A 25,667-nucleotide genomic window follows, 5' to 3' on the forward strand; every position below is an offset into this window, starting at 1 on the left:
TCGTCGACCACGCGTATCGTACCGCTGGCCGCACCGCCACATAACATGTGCCTAAAAACTGCTCTTCAAATGTTAATTAACATTTCACTACGTTTGTCTTTATGCTTGAATTAAATTAGAATTCCCCCCCTCCCCAATCATTTTGAAGTAGAGGCATCAGCCATACTGTGCCGAGAGGCAAAATTAACTTGTCCACCGTACGACACGTACTTCATTGTGTGTCTGGCAGCATGGTACTGTCTTGCCAAATGTCCCGCGCGCCATCACTGAGTCGGACTATTGGTGCAGATACATTGTAAAATGATGATCTCAACTGAAAACGTTTGCGGACACATACTTATGTATCCAAACATTGAGGAACAATTATGGCTAATTTCTAAAATAACAATGAAAATATCGCAAAGTTCATTGAAATATCCCATTAATAATCATCTAAAGAGTTCATTCTGTAGTAAGCTTAACACATTTAACAAATCAGGATGTGTACCTCCATAGAAAAGGAAGTGTCCCTTACGTGAAAGAGAGGCATATGACGTTAATCAACCTCCTCCGCTTGAAATGGATCATTCTGTCCTCAACTAATTACAACACGTCTCTGATTTCTATATCCCCAGACCAGAGACGTCTTATTTAGTGACTACGCAGACGTGCTCTTAGTATGCCACGTTACTTATGATATTTGTATATAATTCTACACGGGAATTAATTTACAACGAAACATTATGACACAAGACCGAACACCAGGAGGTAATATCGTGGTTTTGCGTACCTTCCTGGCTCACCTTTATGACATCCTGTATAAGCCACACACACACACACACTTCTCCGCCAACGTTAGCCTAATCTTTTTTGTATATTCTATCCAGTTATCTAGCGTTAGGGTGTTTAATCATCAGGTGAAATAAAGTGGGTGCCTAATCTTCACATGGTACCGAAAAAAACAATCCCTTACTTTACATCTAAGGTCCCTCTAACTAGTAAATTAATGGCTAAAGCACATAGGTCTTTGGGTTTTTTTTACAACTCTGCCGGTGACACAATGAGGAATACAAATATAAAATAAATTTATAAAGCAATGACTTACCTAACCTAAGGTGACAAAACACTTATTAGGACTCACCGTTGGCTAGAATCTCTTGGGCCTTGGGAGGCATTTTAATTTACTTGAGAAAACTCCATCCTTCAGTAATATATTGAGGAAATACTTTCCTTCCTGCTGATTTACCAATAATTCTATCCCCCGATTAATATATCAAGAGAACCCGTTTTGTGGGTTAATTCCACTGAAACAACACTTTATTTTCTATGGCCACTCATTTCTACATTAATTTCTTTACCATTCTTCACCAGTTTTACAGCTTTCCTGGCGAAAGTAAATTGTTAAAAAGAAAGGTAAATCAGAATAAAGAGCTCTCTCTCTCTCTCTTAAGTTTGTGCAGCTAAGTGTAAGCAACGAACTTGTGCTTGTATGCAAAAGTCAATATTCCTTACCATTCATGTCCACCACCTTTGCAGGAAATATAAAAACCATAAATTTGTTTGAAAAATTACTATATTTTTTGCTGCAAAATTTACCTCATACCACATCCACAACTCCTATTGGTGCATTATTCAGTAATTTTAAATCAGTATTGTTTTCGTTTTTTTTTTCGTAAATAAATAATACATTCCACAGGTTAAACAGCAGATGCATTCCTACTACAGTCCTTATACAGTACTATAATCCTATCACAAATTACTGCATACTCTAATATCCCCAAAATTTTCATGACCCCAGCATAACAACAATAGTTTTACAATATTTCCCTATGCTGTACTGCACAACCCTCAAACACTGGAGATGCCAAATACTGTAAACTATAATGCAAAAAAAAAAAGTTTTATTTACAATCATAATGTACAATACAATCATTTTGTCTGATTCTTCTAACTTGATTTAAGAAACTTGACTTAACTAGCTTACATTTAAAATATTTTAGCATAAGAGGAGGGAATGTTGGGATGTGCTGTACCAATGATTCTTTTCTGCCTTGCCAGATGAATATTGTACCTGCATAGGATTTTGTAAATGTGAAAATTACTTGCATATAGAGAAAAATGGTCCCTAATTTGTCTGTTCTGTAAATAGAGGAATAGGTGCACAGTACAACACTCATATTCTGTACCGGTAGTTTTCAGAGATGGGTAAGAAGTGAAGTTTTCAAATGGAATAAAATTGTGGGCACTAAGAAGAACCAGGAATACTAGTATACCTTCCAAATGTTAAGTGAAGCAAGATTTACTGGAGAAATGCAGTGTCAATGAAGAGTTCGGCAACAGGTACTTGTGAACTGGTGTCATGCATAGTAAAGAAACTTACAAAACACATTAATTTGGGACTATGAGACAATATGTTTGGGGATTTGAATGCGAGGTAAAATGAATACTGGAATAGGGGAGAAGAAATGAAGGCGAGAGAATTTTAAAAAGGCTGTGACAATGTGTCGTGGTTACAGGAATATTAGCAATAATATATTTTAGTAAGTTACAAACAAGTGAAGGGATGAGAGAGGCATAAAAGGGCCAAAGATATGTGGAAAAGGGAGAGAAAAATGGATTGGATTGAAGATTTCTAAATGTCATCTAGCATCAAATTTAAGAGAAAAACATACCCAATACAAACACGAGGAAATGTTATTCTACTTATCCATTTATAACACTGTTGCCACTAAAAGTTGGCAAATCCCTCACCACATCCTACCACAGATGGATGGAAGGCACTCATTCCTAAATTCCCTACCCAAGACGGTGAGACAAAAAGAGTCAACATAAAGGAAATCAAGGTGTGTAAACAGATTCCTCTAATATTTCCCATGCTTCATTTTACTATTCTCTTTAACACAACCTCATACCTTGCAAACATTTTAAAATTTACAAGATTTTTATGCACACACATACACTGGGCAGTGAGAGTAATATGCAACTGTTGGTAAGCAATCCAATTAAAATATTTTTTTTTTTTACATAAAACATTGGTGCTAATAGAAGATACAGAATCTATAAAATTATTGATAAGCCCAAAACACTTTTTTGGTCTAATCATAAGTATGAACTTTCTTACTACAATATTCAATTAATTTACTTCAAGCAAAATATTCTCCATATATTTTAACTTAATATCTCCTAAAGATCTTGACAAATGACCTTGTTTCCTGCTGGGGACCACCATTTCATGAGGTGCCCCATCAAGAATCTTCCCAAACATTTCAGCCACCTTCAAGTGTCAAAAGACATCAGTAGGAAACCTTGAAATATTTGTTGAAGAATAAATAAATAAACAGGAGCATTGGTACAATGCAATCCCTTACCCTCTTGACCTTTGACCATATTTCATAAAATTGGCCCGAGTCATTGGATCACTATTAAGGGAGCTATTCCAATTAAGGAATATTATTGAGCCAATGAAAATTGGTGAAACAATGGTTTGTATGTTCATTGAGTTTTCTATGCAAACTGATTCAACATCTTGCCTAGATTGATTAAAATACCAGCACCTTTCTTGGGGAACTAAGGTAAAAAGTATAAATTATTAAAACTAGTCAAATAATCAATAACCACGCTGCAAGCATATGCTGATGAAATCTGTTCTCTGGTTTTATCTAACAAAATAGTAGGTCTAACAATGGTACAAGTGAAGCAGTGGCCCCCATATATACAGCACATTAAAAAGAAATTAAAATGCCTTTATGAAAAACCACTGAACATGACTAATTAATAATGGGATGCAGCCTGTGAAATGCATTACAAGAAGTGAAGAGAGAGGAAGTCAGATATGGGGAATGCAAATGAAAAAATTTACATTTTTTATGGTATGAAATGCGAGGCGAGTCTGAAGCTGTGTAGCACACATTTGTTTTGATGTAATGTGACCACTATTTTAATATAGTTTAGAAGTGATAATACAGTACAGGACACTCCTGGAGACAATCATCTGTAAATAGTGCATTATCATCACCACCACTACTACCATTTTACGGCCATTTTCCATTCCTGCGTGGATAAGCCGTGGTTACCCGATGGCAGGGTGTCCCAGTTACCATCGGGCAAATTTGAAGCAAGTTTTACAGCTGGATTCCTATCGCCAACTCATTTTTCCAGTGGAAACTGGGACCTATATGAAGGACTTCCAAGAGTCTTCTTAGCTAGCAAGGCAGGATCACTACTCAGAGGTAATCATAGATTACCCGCCTATCTATTGTTAAGATAGCATGATGTGGCTATATAGTGTACTACCAGTAGGTCATTACATTCTGTAGATGTGATTATACAATGAACTACCAGACACATCACTATGAATCAACATAATATGGACGTGGTTATACATTTTACTAACCGATGGACCATTATGTGTCAGTGTAAAGTGTATGTGATTATTCAGTAAAGTGAGATATGTAATGTACTCAAAAAGTAAAAGGAGATAAAATAGAGGAAACTAAAGGTGACTTGGAATAAGGATGTATTAAGTAGTACAGTACTATCTAACAAACTCTGAATTAGACCTGCAATTAGAGTAAGGAACAATAATTTATGCTAAGAAAATAATAATGCCACATCATTGGACATACAATGGATTTCATTTGGATTTTAATAGTGACAAATTCAAGATTGTGATTTGATCACAGTAAAATTGGAAAGAAGTTTGTGCTCAAAGCAAAAATCCTCCAGTGAGGTGCAGGGTGAAAGTTGGAGTATATTGTATGCAAGTTACACACAAAAGACAACTGTGATGATACAAAAACTTTAAAGGGAAAATATACTATAAAAAGTACATATACACTACACATGTACAGTACTACTATCTAACATCAGTCTGTAATTACGTATGTACTGTACGTACTCCTTATTCATATAAACAAACAATACATGCATGCACACACATACACATGACTTCTTGCAGACATACATATGTACACATAAAATAACACTTACAGAATTATTAAAAAATATTTCCTTTAAACACTTAAGTATTTTTCCTCTAATACTGTACTTAAGTATTTCTTTTCCCATAATACTGAACTTCAATATTTTTAGACTACAAAATATAATTTCCAATTTTCAAAGAAGATTATACAAACAGAAGTCTATAGCATCAGTAGAAAGAGACCTTGTTGCTTCACCAGAGTACTTACAATAACACAATGCCCTGAGTTATCCAACAAAAACTGGCCATCAATCCTTCTCTGGATACTTCTGTTTATAAATGGATTCCAAGCACAAATATATTTCCTACAATTACAAAACAACGTTGCAGAGGAAACTTCCACACTTTCTTGTACCTGTACTACAATACTCACCAACACAAAATGTCTCGTAAATTTGATAGTCAGTTGTTTTGCGACACTGAATTAAAATAAGACTAGAAGTTCATAAATTGTAACTGTCAAAATTTTTTACCTTTGATAAAACTTTAACATTACAATCCCTTCTATTCTCCTGTCTGTCAGTTCTTCCTAAAAATATTTTCTCAAGTTGTTAATCATTCATGAAAAATTTATATCTCCAGAAAACATATCTAAATGCTTTTAAATTTACGGACTCCAAAAACCAGAAACACTATTTAGAATATGTCTCACTTAATCAGTCAAAAAACATCTGCCTGATTTATCTATTTTCTTTTCTTCAAATAAAAATAAATATCACAAATGAACAAATTGAGACATCACAACCTCAATATCACATGCTAAAATAAACATTTTCTTTTACCATGTAAATGTCCAATTTATATTGTGCCTCTATCTTTCTACAGTAATTCCTTAAGTAAAGCTCTATCAATTATTCTAAAATATACAAATATACATTTCAACTAATATTATACAAATTCAATCCCTTCAAATTTGTAGTCACCAATTTTTGTTTCAGGTAATAGCACTTTTCCAGCCATATTGATGGCCATGATAAATGAAGCGACCTTTCCATTCACCTCTTCCGACTTGAGCGCCACAATTAAATTTTCCTTTGTGCCAGGAATGAACTTGAAGCTTGAAAAACCATGAGTGTCTATCTTTTCCCCCACATGTTTCACCTGAAAGAATATACTGTGGTTTAGTTAACCAATACAACATATTATAAAGATTTGTGTTATAGTAAGGATGGGGCTAGGTCGAGTGGATAGAAAAAAATGTTTTGTTGAGCAGAAAGAGATTTTTTTTTTTTTTTGAAACCAGGAACCAAAACAAAACAAATATCCTCCCTTCATTGTCATTTTTTTTTACTCTTATTGCCAAAACTGATGTGATCTGATATTGTGTTCTCCCTCCTCAACAAGGCCTCATGATATCTATCTGGTATATCCGTCATTACACACAGCCTAACGTCAGCCCATCACCCAATAGCAAATTTTGAGGAAATTGGTAATCTGGAACAAACTTTTGATTTTCTAAGATACAAGTGTAACTAATGGGGGTTTTATTGATGTACTGATTGTTCTTTCTTCAGTAATACTCTCACCTCCTAGCAAGTGGTACATCAAATACTGTACTTTAAGTGCTACACATTTTTCCAAATAAAAAAATATATATATGGGTGTACTGAACTGCACTGTACTTCCTATTTCCTTATTATTTCATGAATGCCATCATCAAACTTTCTATAACTTGAAGACATATTTCTTAAAACAGTTATAAACAAGTAATTACTGTATATTTTCCTAAACTTTTTCTAAATCATATTTCAATAAGGAGTTGGGTGACGTTAAGTTGTGTGAAGTGACAGGGACGAGCCAGACAGATCCTTGGGTGTTTGTTGTGGAAGGAGAATACCAAAGAAGAACACAGTGAAAGAGAGGAGATTCTTCCTCTTTTTAAGAAGCTTTCAGAATCATCTTACTCACTTCAGTGACAACAAGCCAACAACTAAAATAAAGGTTTTTAAAAATCTCTAGCACAGTACAGTACTGTACTGTACTACGGTGGGATTCTGAGACTGAGGATGTCAATATGGTCAAGTACTGTACAACCTTCCTTTAAATACTGTATAGGACATGGTATGATGCAAACACACAGAAAAGTTACCAGAACCTTAACCCCATGTGTATCGGGGTCTCTCTTTGCTGAATAAAATCATCTGACGTTAGCCAAATAAAATATCACAAGTGGCATCCCCGTATAGCTATTAAGTACTACAGGTACTTACAAAGAAAAGCTAAATAAATACCTTAATATTTTCAAATCCTTCTGTTGCTTCCAGCATAAGGTTAGTACCACGATGCTCATCATCATTCTCATTGTAACGTGTAGATGAAGCTCTGCGTGGGAGGAAGACCCATCGTTGTAATCTTTCAGACCATCCACATGACTCGTGTATCATGTAACCTGGTAAAATTTGAAAAGTTATTCATAATATGCATTATATATTGCTTTCCGTTATTAATAGCTGTAGGAGCCCATTGTTAATTACTCATACTTCCCAATAATGATGAGAAGGAATGCTCTACACACCAGCATCAATGGTTTGACCAATTTGTTAAAGTACAGTCAATCCAGTAAAAAATTCTTAGTACTGTAAAGTACCCTGCACTGTATAAATAGGTAGGAATTATATCTGCAGGACTTAAAAGCCTCATTCTACACATTAACCACAAGGTTAACTACAGTACCAAAAACAAAACAAAAACATAGGTGTTAAGTAATTAGCATTAGAAAAGTAATTAAAACATTTGAGATGTCATTTGGATATACATACCCCCTGTACTGTATAGTGTATACTGTATACATATATACAGTACTGTATATTACAGTATATACTGTATAAGTTACAGAGCCTACTTTTGATGTGAAGCTACATAAATCATCAAGATGCAATTGCTTGTAAAGTTTATGACCATTTGGCCAATAATGTTAAAGGAGTGAGGTCATATATACAGACAGACAGATAAGAGTACAGTAAGACTGTTGCAAATGGCCAAAGGCAATACAGTACAGCTATATACATTACTATTTTCTTCCACATTTGTGGTGAATCATATAAATCAGATCTATTTCTGAGGAGGGGAAAAATCAACTTTACCTGGGAAGAAAATTCCAACTGATTCACGTAGCTTTTCATAATTCTTGGTCCAGTCGTGATGCTCAATGAAGCCATGTGTGGTGATGGTCTTGACCCACTGTGGGTTGTGGTTGACCAACTCTCCTGTGCTTGTGGTCCATTCTTTACCTAGCCCACCAACAATCAATGTCTCATCCTTTACTGTTGCCCATTCACTTTTGAAGCCTGGAAATATTTATCATTTACGGAGTTAATTAAACCCAGATTTATACTGACATTCCTTTCACACATTATTCATTCAATGCAGAAGTCTGCATAGTTCCACAAGTTATTTCTGAAGGTATTTTTTTCTCTTCTCATCATTAAGCTCATTTTATAATAACATGAAAATGAAAAATTAGAATACAGTAATATCTCCGCTAGCCGGAAACCCTCAAACCCAAAACTCTCAAATAGCCGGAATTGAAATTTTCTTAGAAAATCGTTCCCAAAGCCGGAATTTTCCGGAAAATTACGGCGTTGGGAATGATTTTCCGAGGGGCACATTTTCCGGAAAATTCCGGGTTTGAGAGATGAAAATCATGTGCATTTTCTGGAAATTCCGAGGAAAAATTTCCGTTACCCAAAAAATTCCGGGGATGAGGGATATTTTTCCGGGTTCGAGAGATGAGGTAATGGGCAATTACTGTAACTTCCAAGAAAATTTTTCCGTTACCCGGAAAATTCCTGGAAGGAGGGATTTTCTTCCAGCTCTGAGAGAGTCATCTCGTTACCCGGAAATTTCTCATTCCCAGAAGTGCTTTGCACCAATTGTTCCGGCTAACGGAGATATCACTGTACTACTATATTATAGGTTGAATAATCTCAAAACTCAATGAATATGATCACGTTTGAATGCACTACATTAAATAATTTTATTACTTTGCTACACAACTTAAAAGCATATTTGGACAGGTTCATTAGTTTAGCATTACAGAACTGTATTAGAATTCTCGTTGATCTTGCCTAACTAGCAAGTCTGGATTTTCTGATTTTCATCCTGGACATAAGTCAGAGAACCAAGCTAAACCATATACTGTACAGTATACTATTCTTAAAAGACCTGATACTTCAGAATTTGTAATATTATACCTTTCATTTCTCTGCCGCTCCCATCAGTGAGGATAACCCATGGAATAGCTTTGTTGCGATGAAGGTCAATTTCATATATAATACCAGTCCGATCATCCACTGCATACAGCTTGCCATTAAAAATAACCAGCTCAGACAATTCCATCCCTCGACCTCCATATGCCATATTGGACGTGAGAGTTATAAGATCCTTATCCCATTCAACACTAACTTCTTGATTTTCAACACTGACAGTAAGGTAACCCTGAAATAAATGTAATAAGAATGTTAGGATGTTTCTATGAAATACAAGTACATAGCACATTGTCACCCTGCACATATTTCAACTGCCATCCGAGTTAGCCATATTGATGTTTATGCATCAATCCAATTAGTCTCGGCAAACTTCTACACTATCTAATGGGAGGTGGGAGAGCAAAGGAACTGGGGTTACCTTAATGGCATGTCCCTACTGTGGATACAATTGGCTCTGAATGAAGGGTCATGATTGACACTAATGGGAACCCTGGAGGATCTTATTCATGATAGTTCACTGTATTAATTACTCAATCATTTTAAGATATATTTGTAATTTTTAAAAAATACAACTGCTTCAAAGTCAAGCATACAACCTTACAACAACAATGGCCCTTATACAGAACACTACTTGTCAATAAGCAAAAAATTAAACACATCAAACTACAAAGTTTTCCTCTCAACAATACCTTTTTCATAAAGCTGATCCATGTGTTCTTCTCTGTAGGGTGCTTGGAGTCCACATCAAGATCAGTCACAATTGCTATGCGGTATTTAATGTAACCTCGATCACTATATACGGGTGCTGTCAGAGGGTAAGTACTGCAAGTAAGAAATGAGGTTAATGCTACAACATAACACACCTCATAAAACAATGTTAACACTAATGATTATAATAACAGTACAGAAAATTCTCAGTTAATGAATGGGTTAGGACTAAAGGACCAGTTCTTAAGGTCTGGTTCTTAAAGTCTATTTGTAAGACTTCTGGCAGTAGTTTTGCATTATAAAAAAGGTAAAAGTATACTGTACTACCATATCTTCAATAATGAATTCCTTAACTCATATAAATTAAAATGTATACATTATACTGGTTAATAAACACATTCTAACATAAGCCCAACCTCTAGTCACAGTAATTTATGTGTACAAAAAGAAGTCCCCTATTTACTAACCTGGAGTATGACCATAAAAACAGCATGAAATCTGAGAGGAGACTGGTAACTAATCTGAATGCAACAACTTATTTATAGATCAGTATCATGGCTATATTACTGAGCTTGTTTTGAACCACAACAAAAGTACAGTATACATATATCTTTTGGTTTTGTCATGACTAGGGGCTGTTGATTGTCTGGTGACCTTAAAAACTGAAATTTCACACCAGCCTACAGACACAACAAAAAGTGAAAAGAGATATAGCTACGGGTAATGAAGGGAGCAAACAGAGTATTTTCTTCATCAAATATAATATGCTTACCTTCCCACAGAAAATAAAATAGCTCTGAATGTTTTAAAATTATTCCTAGTGTAGATTTTCTCCTCATCTTTGCAGTGTCACAGTACATAATTGTTGTTAAAATTTACAATCAGCCAGCAAAAATTAACTTTGGTCAATAAATCTTACCTGTTGTAATAAGTAAACCAATTGCGAGTATGGTGGTGACCGTGACTGTGTTCCTCTCCGTGCCCCCATAAGTCATTAGTAAGATTGCTAGTGCCTAGGCGAGAGGCTGGCATGATCAGAAACAGCACCAGGAGAGAGATTAGGCCAATTACTGCCACTAGAGTAACAAATTTGGTCTGAAAGGCAGAAAGAAAAGGCATTGTAATAACAATAAATATTTGAGGTTTCTCAGTCACATGATCAAAAATGTAAATGCATGTTTGATGGTGATCAGTGATGAGCACAATCTGGGTGGAAGTTAGTCTATGGAATGTCAAATTGAAGTGAAAACATCAACATGGATGAGAAGCAAGGAAAACTGACCAGGTGAGGATAAATGTCATTTAGACAGGCACAAGCAAATTTTTTCCAAGTGTCACGGTAAGTAAGCTTCATAAGTTCACTTGCCCGGGACAAGTAAATGTTCCACATAATCTGCACAGCCTGATGTGTGCACATAAACAGTACTGTAATGTATATACAAAAACAAACACATGAACACAATAAAAATTACAATATGAAAAACTTACCTGAACACGAAGAGTGGAGTTTCCAACTCTATAGGAAAGAGGTGTTCGACTGAACACCGCTTGCCTCATATCTAACACACTGCTATTATTTTCTAACATGTCTTCTTCAGATGAGTTTGACATGAGGTTACTCAAACACAAGTCTCAGATGATTGACGATGGCAGTTACTAAAATGGTATCCAAAGTTCTGAAAGAATAACAAATAATTCAGAAGACTTAACAGTGATATATAAACTAAGTGAAATTCCATCAAAATTTCAAGGCAACATAATTTTTAATGCAGAGAATATTAATCCAGTGGAACCAAGAAAATAGTAGAAAAAGACAACCAAGCTGATCAAAAGAGCCAACCTCAATAAAACTAACCAACACTATCCTTGGTTAGGTTTAGTTCATTCTGTTGGACTACCTTATGCAGTGTATGTACTAGGTTTTTCTTTGTTACCCTCTAGATCTGTGACAGTGTACTATTTTGAGCACTACACTACCACTTTAACAATTTGTTTTAAATCTCTTTTTTTTCACTAGAAGAACTGTATTTAAATTGTCATAATTATAAGGAATTTGAATCTTTATCATTATGAAGTTTATATTGCAACTTACTGTATTTTTACCCCATGGTGTCCATTGGCAAATAGTCCATTATAGCACATATCTATACTGCACTGTACAGTATTATGCTTAAAGAGCATTATAGTAATAAATAAATAAATAAATATATTTTGTGTCATGTCATACTGAATGTCAACAAAGATGCTTGTGAATTTATGTCCATTACATGAAAGATAACCAGACATTGATCTAAATGTGGTAGATATGACAGGTCATGTCTGACATTTTCCTTCGCAGATTTCAGACGTAAGCTATATTACACAATACGGATTAATCATTCACTTTTGTCAGCTTCACGAGGTGAGAAAGCTTTGTTGTTCTCTGGAGAAATTTTTAAAGATTTAGTAGAGTATATGCACGGAAGTCTACATTAATTTTAATTTAGGATGATTAAGCATAAAAAATAAGAATACCTGTACTGTACTCTATCAGGTATTCTATTGCATTTTTGATGGAAATTTTGAGGTTTTGTTATTTTCATTATATAGTTCCGAAAATCTTACAACTTGGACCAGTTTTCAGTTCACTGGAACAAATTTCATGGTAAAGTTACGTAAAGTTAGGTCAGGATTCCTTAGGTTTGGTTTGGTCAGTTTTGTGTGTTTATACCCCACAATTTCCCTCAACTTCAGAGTGGGGGTGGGTCAGATCTTCATAACTATTCATTTTCGCCAGAATGAGGGTCAGAGTCTGCATATTTTTTTAAACCACAAGGAAAAACATAAGAAAAGCCTATAGTGATTTGCCGGGTATTGTTGCATTTTCAACCAATATGCAGCCGAAGGTTTTTTATTTAAAAAAAAACATATCTAGTCGAGAACTGTCTTCTGAACCCTACTTTTTCCTGTTGCATTCTTTGTTGGAAATCTGGAAATCAATGTTTTGGTAGTAAGTGGTGGGGGCTATCTCAAAAACGAGCGATTTCTGACAAAAATCAATATAAAAATCAAATAAAACACATAAAAACACACTGCTCCACTCGAACCATAGTGGTTGAAAATGCAAGTTTACCGATTGCCATGAATGAACTGTTGTACTTTACCGAGAAAGTTCTTAAGTTGGTGGTAAGGACGCCTCACAGTTGTCAAGTATTACCAGTATTTTTCTTTAAGAGGATGGTTGACTCCAGCTACTATCCTTAAGTACTGTATATATTACTCTAGTAGATATAAGTTGCTAAAATAAAAAATAGCACACCATATGAACCAATGTTACTTTACGTTCACTACTTATGACTGACTTGTATTGTGTTGGCCTTCCCTCAATTTTCCTTAGCCTTGACGAATAATGAATACAGTTATTACTATTTACTGATCTTACTTCAAAACTTTCCTCCCAACTCACCTCACTCAGTACCTTTAACCTACATTTGAGGCATGACGAGGGGTGGTATGAGGCAGGTGAAGACTTAACAGGTGTAGTGAGTCCTGGCCGAGAGTCAGGGAGGCGGACGTGGCATGTTTGACAGTGTTCTACGGCCTCACTATAAACTACAGTGTTTCCTTTGTATCCTCTAGTCTAGCCTAGTTGAATCCAGAAAGTCTTGTACAGTACCTAAATGATATATAATTATCTATTCATGCAATGTGATCTCTCTATTTCGTTTTGATTTAACTATACTTCAAGTTTTCATGCAAAATGAGGTTAATAACCTTAGGTCATCAAGCATTATACTGTATTCAAATAGGATGGTATAATTTTCAAAAGTATGGGTCTAATTCGTTTTTAATTAATAAATAAACGGTTAATGGGACATATTTAATGAATAAAAAAGAAAATGGAATCCAGGAAAAAATAATAGGAAAAAGTCAGTCAGGAAAGTCACAAAACCTAATCTAACCTAATTTAGCCTAACCAAATTTAATTGTCATGTACCGTCAGTATGTGAAGGATTTTAACACACGTTTTTGTTTCATTACCTTTTACTTTGTTAAAAATAACCGACTTACAATATTTATTTTTATTTTATTACTTCAATTGTTTATGGTGTTTAAATAAAATATGACTTTTTTCCTGTTTTTTCCTAGTCAAAACTGTGAATTCTTTTACTTCTGAACTTTTTACTTCCTCCTGTTACTTTATATCTATACACCATAAAATCGGGGCCGGATTAAGCTTAATAGGGGCCTAAGACACAGATCAACTTGGGGCCCCCTATCCTCAAGGTATATATATATAGCAAGAACAAAATATACCAAAATTTATCAATGATTTCATCAATATTAAGCTTCTGCAAAATAACACATTCAATGTTCATAAGAGACAGAAAATTGAGACGTTGCTAGGACATCGTTGAACAAAGTTCATGTTTTATATGCTTCAACTTCGAGAATGTTTAGATTTGGGGGCCCTTTAGAGTCGGGGGGCCTGAGGCCAGTGCCTCAAGTGCCTCATGGTTAACCTGGCACTGCATAAAATGTCCTCTCCATCCCCTAAAACACTGATCCTTTCAACAGCTGGGAGTATGGCATCCATGTCTGTACTTTCTATATGCAAGTTACTTCTTACAACATTACTTTCCAATTCTAAATTATATCCTGGTGGAGGTTTCCTTACTTATACTGTACCTAACCTTTCCAAGTAATAGTTAGTTTCCTATAACAAATAAATTGCTTTATGGCTGCTCTCAGGTTTTTTATACAGTATTCAGCATTTTCCTCGTAAATTTCCATTTTAATGTTGAGGCCTGCAATCAGGTTGCCACACCTATTAAGTGTATTTTCCTCTATAATAAGAATATTATCAGGATTCAAGCATAGTGACAAAATACATAGAATTACATATTGTTTTTATATTTTATAAGCTTAAGGTGGTAGTAGATTTAAGCATAATTTTTTGTTTTAATATTGTTTGCCAAATAAAGATCATGATCAATTCCAGATAGGTAAACCTACAATTGAGTTATGTTATTGGTGACTTGTGGATGATTCAACAAACCCTAACCATGGAAAAAAAATTAAACAAATCTCCTTCTTCAGACATGTGGGAGAGAGTTATTTTGAAGGACAAACACAAACTAATGGTCGAGAATAAGTTATATAAGAACCACCCTAACTTGCAGAAAAACACTGAATTTAGGATACAGACACATAGGCTTTCTTTATTAATTTTAATCAGTTGTACTTCACATACAAATTATAAAGTTCTCCTTTCCAATAATAAAAAAGGCAGTGGCTAAATTACTGGTCATGGCAAAAGAGCCTGACAGGCATGTTTTGGGCTATTTTGCCAGTCCACTCTTTATGAAATAGATGTAATGATATACTGTAATAGCATTTACTGTATTATCAACTACTTATTACAAATTAGGTTATCCTAACCTTACGACTTTGGGTCCCCTGGATTCCCCAGCATACTAAATATCTCAGTTCTAGGTTGCTTGAGAGGAAAATTTCATAGAAGAAACGTGTCTAAGCTAGGAGTTCCTAAGCATTTTCTAATGCAACCCCATCTAGTATTGTTGCCTTACCAGTGTGACCCCTATACATATGGACATATTTTTATACGTATTAAGCTGTGAAAATAAAATTAGGAAAATGCATTACATTACTAAGAAGTCTAAAGGTTATCACTCGCAGAAACATGTGCTAAAGTGTCATAGAAGAAAATCTTGTTTTTGTCTGAGTTATTATTAAACACTAAAAACCCAATACAGCTCCTCCCCGACTTACGACGGGGTTAGGGACCCAAATCCAGGTCGTAAGTCAAAATGGTCGTAAGTCGAAAATGCTTAAATAATAATACATAGAAAATCTAAAATGGGTGTATCTTTTTCTTCTCAGCACCACAAAACTCTCACTTTTAAGCTTGCCAGCCATTTTAAAGTGAATTACAAACTAAAATTTTGTCAGTACAGTACACAACGCAATCACTGACGTTGGGACTTGAAAATACATAATTTGACAAAATTTTGGTACGACTGAGGCGGTCGTATGTCCGGGTGGTCGTAAGTCGAGTAGGTTGTAAGTCGGGGAGGAGCTGTAGTCAATTATGTCCTCTATTATAAACTGACCCACAGCTCAGCCTCACCGAGTTCTACTGGGTGGTGAGTCGGCTACACAATTACATAATGTATAAATCTAAAAAAAAAATATTTTTTTTTGTACATAAATATCACCATGTCATGTTTTTCTACACATAATGCAATAATACTATTATATAATACTTCTATTACATTAACAATGGACTGGCAAAATTGCCCAAAACAGCTTGTCAGGCTATTCTGCCATAACTGGTAATTAAGCCTGTCAAGCTATTTTGCTGTGACCAGTAATGTAGCCTATTTGTAAAAAAAAAATATTCCACGTGAAAGATACAGTCTAAAAATGTAACTACATATACATATAAACTGGATGGAGAACAGCCATTATTATCAAATGAGATTATATAACTCTGGGCCCTCTTGCCACCAACATCAATAAAATATTTTCCAACTTCTTCCATCAACACAAACTGTGTGTATCATTTTGCTTAAACTTTATGTGATCTTCTTGAAGACACATGCCCGGTACAGACCTAAAAAAAGACAATATTTAATCAATACACTGTATTGCACAAGACAAAAATGTGGAAATATTTAGACTAACAACAAAATATGAACCACTACATTTGAACACAGAGCTAATGACCAGTAACAGACTCTAATATATTGGGAAACCAAAACCAAGAAATACGACATTAAAATACCACCAGCCGACATACTCACTCTCACTTTATGATTACTGTACTAGTAAACAATGCTTGGTCATTCACCCTACTCTCATGTACATTTTATAAGTTTACAGTCAAATTCCCTTTATCATCTAACCTACACCTTATTCTTGTTGGTGTTATAATCTTTCTCACATTATACTGCTCAAAACTTTCCATCTATTGTCCATGCCAAAAAGTACACTGATAACTATTCTAAATAAAGACACAATAGATATGACAGCATTATATATATATACACAGTATATTGGTAAACTTACACAGTGCCTCCCATTCTGATTTTGAAAGAGTCCTTATGCGACTAACACCCTCTTTGCTTGCCAAGTGTTCCTGTGCATGACTGTATTCTCCATCTGTCTCTGTTGACTGCTCATCAGTGGGATAATTCTGTTGACAGTATAATGAGACCAGTAACAAATATCTTCACAGAATTTCCTTTATGAGACTATTCAATACAATTCACCATCACATAGTATGAGACACATAATAATGGTTTTAAAAGTTGTACCATGTTGGATCATTGGTGATATAGTGTAGTATTATTGATGCTATGATTACTAGGTACTATATATAACTCATAAGAATTATAGATGGGCACACAATTATCCTCTAAAAGTCAGCAATAAATGATCTAGTGTTAAATGTTTGCTACATTACATAATTATTTGGCCTACTAAATGTCTCATTAAAGTAATCAACTCTAATGTAGATAAGTAGCCTTATCTCACCAATCTAATCTCATTTAACCTGTGGAGTTACCAAAAATAAATAAGCCAACCTATAGCAATCTTATAAAACTTCCCATTACCAATTAAACTTAACATGAGACCTTAGTGTAAAATTACTTAATAGTGCTATATAATTCTATTAACTACTTTAATATAATAGCAATCACAATACATAACACTATATAAATACAACACTCATATGTAACAAAAGAAACTTCAAGGGCTATGTGCAGCCCATCAACCTAACCAAGCTAAATGACAGTCTCCTATAGGAAAAATATAAGAAATATATCTCAGCTTCCCAAGGCCACAAAGTCCTGAGATGTATTCATGGTATTAGCTCATGAAAGTAGCTGATCCCTACACCTTTCTCAGTGTGGTGGTCTTATGATACCTTCCAGCCTCAATGATCATATGAGACACTGAAGTTGTGCAGGACCTTCAAAATACTGCATCATCTGCATCACCCCTCCCCCCCCTTTTTTTAGTTGTTCTGCAAAGTCACTGGTTTTCTGAACCTCCTAGATAACTGATTTTAGAATTTATGTAGTTCCCCAGTAAATTGTGTTTAAAGAATGTGAAAACATACCTCCAGAGCTTTCATAACAGACATTAGATGTTGACATTCCTGGTCCTTTAATGCATCATTATATACAGTAGCAAAATCTCTACTCCAAAGCAGCTGAAGATCCCACTTTTTAGCTAACCTGGAAGAAAATGCAAAGAATCAGTAGACCAGCACCAGCTATGCCACCCTGCGTATAGTAATAGGAAATGGCTTATATGCAAGAGAAAAACACAATGCATTTGCCATATAAAGATATTAATTAATTTTATTTATTCTATATATAAACCAAGAGCAGAAGTAATGGTTAGAGACCTGAGCTAACATTGAGGTTATTTAAATATATCTATTCTGTACCTATTCATGAGTCAAAAACAGTTGTAGACTATGAGCTTTCATTTAGATCCACACCACATTTCTATATCAAGTGATACCATATTTGAAACATGCAAGAAAGTACATCCTCTTCAGTTTGAAATTCCCAAATTACCACCAAAATAACTGTTGAGTTTCTTAAGATCATTGCTTTGTTATCTGCATGGTGACATCACTCTTTCATCAGTGATCACCATTTGCAGTTACAGATGGATTTTGTTTATACTTATTTCTGTGGGTTTTACTCTTACTCTGTCCTAATAATAGCATCTGAGAGATACTGACAAGTGTAGTGGTGCAAAGAGGAAGCATGTTACTCTTACCAATATGCAGGTAACTGAAAAATTAGGAAAAATTAGATGAGGATGATACTGGCATAACCTGAAGATACACTAAAGGTGTTGGAAACACAACCATATACAATACTAAGAAGTAACACAAATATAGTGTATGCTGAAATATAATGCTGAGAGTGATTTAAATAATAGCCCTGTGAAGTACAAAAGTAGTGCAGCCAATAATTGGAACACTGCACAGCTCCAAGGATTGATACTAAAAGACTGTCTATACTGTATTCCAAAATGATTTGAAGTGATCAAGGATGCATTAAGTGACAAATGTCAAATTAAGGAAATGAAACAGTGTACAGTATAATCATACCTTTTTTTATACAAAAATCTTAAATGGAAATAAAATCTGGAGTAAGATGATGACACTATAATGTAATGATCTTAGATACTACAGTATGTTGGTCACTTTAAGGCCTGTTTGAAAGACTCGTCATCACTTTACATCCATTAAAGATGGAGAATAATAATTTCACAAGAATGAAATACGTGAAGAGACTTTGGTTGTGGGGAGAGAAAGTGCAAGTCCACTTGAGCATTCTGGAATGAGAAATAGTTACCATATTTGGAACATATTACTTTTAATTTAGGAAACTGCTAAATGGCAACAGATGAGGTGGAAAACAACAGTTTCAGATAAAAGGGCACTTGGAAGTCCTATATATAGTGCCCAGCTCCCACTCTGTATAAGTGGGTTAACAATAGGAAAGGCAACCAACTATAAAACTTGCCTGATGACAACTGGAACACCATGCTATCAGGTAATCACGGTTAACTAAAGCAGGTGTGGAAAACGGCCATTAAACAGTGATGATGATTAAGAAATACCTAAACAGAAATAGACAGCTGACAAACAAATTTATCATTTCAAGCGGTTATACAGAAGGCAATTCCATCTAAGATGTTTGGCTGTACAGTACAGTATAAACAACAAGGAGAGCCGTAGATCAATACAGTACATGAAATGTGCAAAGTGGTCTAACAAGGAAATAGAGTGATGATATAACTAACTTTTCAAGAGTTGGAGGGTGGACAAGAAACTCTGGGCAATCCACAACTCCTTCCAGGAAAAAGTTATAACGGTCTCCAAACAAACTTGATTTTTTGGGCCTGTCTTCAGGAAATTCTATTCGGTAAACTTCATTTCCAAAACTATTCCCAGTAGTGGCCTTCAGCCTGGACCTGAAATTAGAGATGTGCATTATTCGATGATACAATCTCCTTATGTGAATTCTTATTAGTAACGGTAAACATTATAAGTAGATTTAGAAAGGGAATAAAAAGTACTTTTCCATGCTGTAAATTCAACAAACTATTGACTACTTATAAAGTTAAGTGAGATGTAGTGCTACAGTGATACATACCATCCAGTGGTTATATTCAACCATTTTGCATGAAAGCAATACTGTACAATACTTTATTTTTTTTAATGTCAGGCAAATGAAATCAAGGAGTTTTATCACTATCACTATAACCTTCTGACAATGTAAGTCCAGTAGTATATGGTATAAATCACATAAAAGCTGTAATTTGTCAAACAATAAGTTAATAATATAAACAAGACAGAATATGCTACTTACATAATTTCATTTGCATTAGGAATCGTGGCAACAAAGTATCCTCCTTTCTTCAAATTTTCTGATACATTGCAAAGCATAGTTTCTGCTTGATCAAGACTCTCAAAACAATAGTGAAAAGCAAACTGACAAGACACCAGGTCCACCTTCTTGCTTGGGTTCTCAAAAAGTGGCTTTATTCTCCTCTGAAAAATAAATAGGACAATTAAAAGAAAACACAAACACTCCAGAACATCATAATAATGCTTGAGTTTTATATAGTAGTCTCAATTAGCCTTAAAATAACATCACGGCCCGAGAGTGTGAGAGCACAGGTACAAGATATGGCAACAGTGTCGTAGTCAAAGCGTGAAACCATGGATTACCCAGTTTGTCTGTTCTCCGTATTCAGTCTTAATCACTCGGTCATGGTTACACAACACATATTACAGGGTTTGTCTACCTGTTTACCTTCTTTATTGTTTGTATCTTATCACAAACAGGACAATTTCACTGTTTCAAGACCATTCATTTTGCACTGTCTGTAGCACTGCATTGTCACATTTCATACCCAAGCCCTCACTTCCAAGCTGTGGTATGTTCAAGTGGAGGTAACTGTACATAAATTGCACATACAATAAGTCTCAAATATTCAATAAATACTGGTATAAGATACTGCAAAATAAATATCATACAAGGCACACAGTAGTGAATATGTATTCTTGTAAAGATAGCATACTTTTCATACTCACATTTCTACATATATGGGACAAAAAAAAAAAAAACACCACATAGCTCAGCTGGTACTGCTCAAGGCTCCCAAATTATGAAACACAAGTTTTATGTACAGTATTATGAGGCAATGTTATTCCCAACACGAAAGTCATTATGGTCTTTTGTAGGTACAGTTGCCTGCACCTACCAGAATATATATATATATATATATATATATATATATATATATATATATATATATATATATATATATATATATATATATATATATATATATATATATATATATATATATATATATATATATATACCTGGTGCAGTGGCTGGTGTGTTTTGTGAGATGTGGCATCTCTGTGGAATGCTTATCTAGCATCCTTAGTCTAACTGCTACAGTGAGGTCTCTTTGGGCAATTTCAGGAGTTTTTATACAATGTAAACAAACACAGAATTTCCAAATCTCATAAAATACATCAGCCACTGTACCAGGTATAAATAAGTGCAGGGGATTGTACAATGGTCATTTTATCTTGCTAAAGTCAAGAACTAACCTGACTCTTCTTACTTGTACATTGTCATCCTACAAATATAATAAAATTACTGAAATTAATTTATACTGTTCATACATTAAGGAATTCTTACCTTAGTACAATCTGCAACTATGAATTCTGCTGAAAACAAGCCCCCACGACCTTTCCTTTTATTTATTTCATGTCTCTCTTGGCACTGGTCCATAGATGTTTCCGCAATGTCTGCACAAATAAGGTGTTTGATGTTACCCTGAAAAGATTAAAATTGTTCAAGAAAGGGGTATACAACCTTCAAATGAAATGTAGCTACGTATATATATATACTGTATATATATATATATATATATATATATATATATATATATATATATATATATATATATATATATATATATATATATATATATATATATATATATATATATATATATATATAAAATCAGCTAAACCGTATATCTAAAGTCTCTTCCAAAACCTCATTCTACAGTGACAGAACCCATATACTGTACTGTACCTGTACATTACCACCCTGAATGGGCAACCAGATGCTGTACACAGCATCCCTTCCTGCTATTAAGTCCTTTTACAATGTATAAAATAATATTCCATAAAAAAGTACTGTATTGTCATTTAAGATAGAAGAGCTCTATGGTAATAGCCAAAAGTGGGACAGCTTATTAGAATATTATGCCAGAATGTTATTTGTTGAATTGATGCAGCAACAACATATGGTGTGTGTGTGATTTGGTAACAAATTCCCTACACTTATTAATTCATCATACATATAGCAAACCTTTTCATCTTACCTTCTGCCACTTGAGAAGATCACCGCCTTTTCCACAGCCCAAATCTAGTACAGAAATGGGATAGTCATCAACTTGTCGATCTCGAATTTGCTCTAAGCAATAATTTATGAGGTAGCTTTTAATCCAGTTATTAGAGTTTCTCATAAAAAATATACGACTCTTAGTTCTCTCCTTCAACCCTTTGGCTTCAATACTGTTGTAGTGGTTGGCAACTATGGAACCTAAAAATAAACAAGAAAAAATGCATATTTTATATGACTTATGATAGAACAGAAAGTATTGTTATGAAGATAGGAAACATTACTTCTTAATGATAGAATATAGAGTAATGTATCTTTTTGATGATTGAAAATAATTTTAATAAAAGAAATATTTTTTGATGATAGACTGAAAGTAAGGGTGGGTAACATAAATATAACTGACAGCATTGCTAACACTGTACTTGAACATCTTCACTTGGTATCTATTCCACAAACACTGACATATTATTTAAGCATGAAAAACAAAAATATTTAATGTAGTTTTTCATACTGAATACAATGGTGTCTTGAAAGTCTGGGAAAATGCATAAGTATTGAGTTATGACCCACCCTACCCATTCAATCTTGACCCCGGGAACAGTGGGCAGGCTTCAAAAACAGAAGGAAAATGTGGGGTTAAAAACATAACTGAAAAAACTAACCTGTCGTGGAGGAGTATAGGCATGGGCAATCTCCTTGAGGAAGTTGAGTAGTATGGTGGTCCTAGTAAGCTGGTGTTTGTGAAAAAATAGCCCCTTCACTTCTCCAAATATAAAGTTCAGTAGCTACCCATTCATAGTGGGGTGGAGTGTAAGTGCCCTGTGACTGAACAAGCAACCCTTAGGACAGGAGGTGAGGACTGTATCAATGACTGCTACACTCGATAACACAAGAGGATGCACTTTGTGGAAAGAAGGATATCTACTCAGACAAAATTGCATGAACACAACATAATGGTATAAGAATACAACTTTTATAGCTACTTCACTAACAAAAATTAATTGTGTGTCTCTTCCCCAAAGCCAAATGTACTGTACAGTATTAGCAGAAAAGTGCTACGTAATTTATTTTCATCATTTCATTTCAAATATACTGTACAGTTGCCACCATTAAATTTGAGATGCATCATATTAGCCCAAGGCAGCCTCTGGTAACTGCCTCTAATAGTAATGTAAATACAGTAATCTTAGCTTTTTAGTGAATTAACAGGGGCTGTGATTGGTGTACTGAGCAGCTGCTGCACAGTAATATTTACCTGAATTATGTGTCCTTAATGCCAAAGGTTATGAAGGCAATTTCATGTACAGTCGCCAGATGCTACCTTGGACTAACACGATGTGTCTCAAAATTTGTAGAGGCAACTGTCCCATGATTTAGTTTATTGAACTGTCAATCGGAATATATATGATGTACAATCAAAGACAAAAATCATGTCGCGGTTTTGTCCGAAGAATAAATATAACTCGTGAAACATTATGAGAGCCCCCTACCACAAGGCAGAGCGCACCAAAGGTTTAGCCCTTCGGCATATTTTTTCTCCAAATTTCACGACACAACTTTTGTCTTTCATTGTATATTATTTTCTAAATGTTAATTTTATTTTAAAATTATATCCACTTCATTTCTGTTTCCTCCATAAAGTGAACTCATGTAATCTCCCAATTATGTCACTCACCTAAGAGTAGCTCCAGACCATAATCTCCCAAGTGCCAATTAGCTCTCTGACTTACCCAGGGGACAGAGGAGTGGTTGGGGAATGCAATGCAATACATAACACATTTCTGCGGGATATGGTCCGGAGCTCCTCATATTTCCTACACCTTTATAATCTATTGAATCATGACTCAGCACATTTCTTACAATCTACCTCTCCCTTCCTTTTTTATTTATATATATATATATATATATATATATATAGGTATACTGTATTGAATCACTAAATAGGTCAATGAGCATTAAATTTTTGTACATGAATGATGTAACACTTACCAACACCATCACAGTGCCTCTTTCCTGAACGTGATTCTGAGTCAGCCATTCTGAAGACCTGTATGAGAAAAACAAGAATATGGTAGTAGGGTAAATACTAAATACAAAATCACACGTGTTCAGAATATTCCTAAGATACCCCGGACGACCCAAACTAAAATAATACCCTATGAGGCACTATTGCCCATCTATAGTACAGTGTATGCTAGGCAGCTTCAGGCGTAATAATCTCTCTGGGTAGCTGAGGTGCCATAGTGTGGGCACTAGTCTGCTGGCCCTCCTTGCTGCCAGGAGTACACTGGCAATAAGTACTCCTAATACTTTATGTGCTACTCTCGGTAAATGTTTATATTTGTACACCAAAATGTTTGGGTAAAATTTTAGTTTCGGTCATCCCTGTACTTAGATATCCAACCTAACCTAACAAAATGTTAGCTAACTTTACCCAGCCACAGAACCCAGGAACTATAGCTTAGCTAGGGTCTTTGCCCCCAGATGCCTCCCCTCTTTCTGATGGGTGTTAAATTTGCAATTATTACAGTTTCAGCCACAACTCGGTTAGAGCAATTTTGTGTTTACCATTAGTTATATCTTGTCAATAGGAACAACTTTTTCTAATACAACTTCCGTTACATATAGATATTATCCCAGAGAGTAAATTCTCAGAAGAAATTAATGTAAATCTGCAGTTACCGCATGTTGTCTGTTTATTTACAGCCAACCCGTTCAGTCCACGTGTACTCTCATGTCCACAAAAAACATAAAATTACACCATGGCGCTTCAACGAAGTTGCTCTCATTGGTACCAAATATCAAAATACGTATTTTCTGATTAATATACCGGGGATGGCTAAGAAGTTATGTAAGGTTAGGTAGGTTTCTTTAATTGGTTAGGTCAGGTTATATGGGAGGGGGATAAATCCAAAACGACTCATTTCCGACAGTTAGGTCAGACTCGTTCAAAACACATCAAAATCCATCAAAAAACCAAATTTCAACCTAACCTAACTGAACCTAAACTAACCTTAACCTATACTAGCTGAATGACCTTAAAGATAATACCTAAAATAATACCTATGTTTATAATGTATGAAACTTTACTAAATAAATTCCCATCAAAATATTAAGTGACAACTCTTTTTAACTTACTGAAAAATCCCCTTGGAGTATACTCAGTTAAAGGTGGTTGTGTTTCTGTGGTAATGCCTTAGTAGACAGTAAGTATATCTCACAATAAACTATAGTTAATAACAACCATGTCTTAAGGTATAACGCCACGGGTGATCCTCCACACAACAGCGTGTTACTCTACCAGCGGCCACAGTTACTGAC

General features: G+C 34.9%; 2 protein-coding genes across 4 annotated transcripts; both read right to left on the reverse strand.

Annotated features, from left to right (window-relative positions):
• Positions 1–4,523: 4,523 nt before the first annotated feature.
• Positions 4,524–13,447, reverse strand: LOC121861064 (soluble calcium-activated nucleotidase 1-like). Of its 3 annotated transcripts, none has more exons than XM_042358596.1 (8): positions 13,345–13,447; positions 11,365–11,552; positions 10,796–10,971; positions 9,858–9,990; positions 9,154–9,397; positions 8,044–8,247; positions 7,192–7,349; positions 4,524–6,061 (listed from the first exon to the last, which is right to left on the reverse strand). In XM_042358596.1, exons 2-8 carry the CDS (start codon positions 11,485–11,487, stop codon positions 5,849–5,851), a joined length of 1,251 nt encoding a protein of 416 aa, XP_042214530.1. In that variant the 5' UTR covers positions 11,488–11,552; positions 13,345–13,447; the 3' UTR covers positions 4,524–5,848. The 3 variants fall into 3 exon arrangements, with proteins under 3 accessions (XP_042214530.1, XP_042214531.1, XP_042214529.1); XM_042358597.1 differs by having other exon boundaries at positions 13,334–13,447; XM_042358595.1 differs by having other exon boundaries at positions 13,322–13,447.
• Positions 13,448–16,264: 2,817 nt separating this feature from the next.
• Positions 16,265–25,667, reverse strand: LOC121861065 (mRNA cap guanine-N7 methyltransferase-like). Its single transcript, XM_042358599.1, has 9 exons — positions 25,485–25,667; positions 24,336–24,393; positions 22,327–22,547; positions 21,633–21,770; positions 20,283–20,464; positions 19,714–19,884; positions 18,005–18,122; positions 16,948–17,074; positions 16,265–16,492 (listed from the first exon to the last, which is right to left on the reverse strand). Exons 2-9 carry the CDS (start codon positions 24,382–24,384, stop codon positions 16,455–16,457), a joined length of 1,044 nt encoding a protein of 347 aa, XP_042214533.1. The 5' UTR covers positions 24,385–24,393; positions 25,485–25,667; the 3' UTR covers positions 16,265–16,454.

The sequence above is a fragment of the Homarus americanus genome, unplaced genomic scaffold, assembly GCF_018991925.1.
Source record: "Homarus americanus isolate GMGI-L3 unplaced genomic scaffold, GMGI_Hamer_2.0 scaffold52806, whole genome shotgun sequence".
Taxonomy (NCBI): domain Eukaryota; kingdom Metazoa; phylum Arthropoda; class Malacostraca; order Decapoda; family Nephropidae; genus Homarus; species Homarus americanus.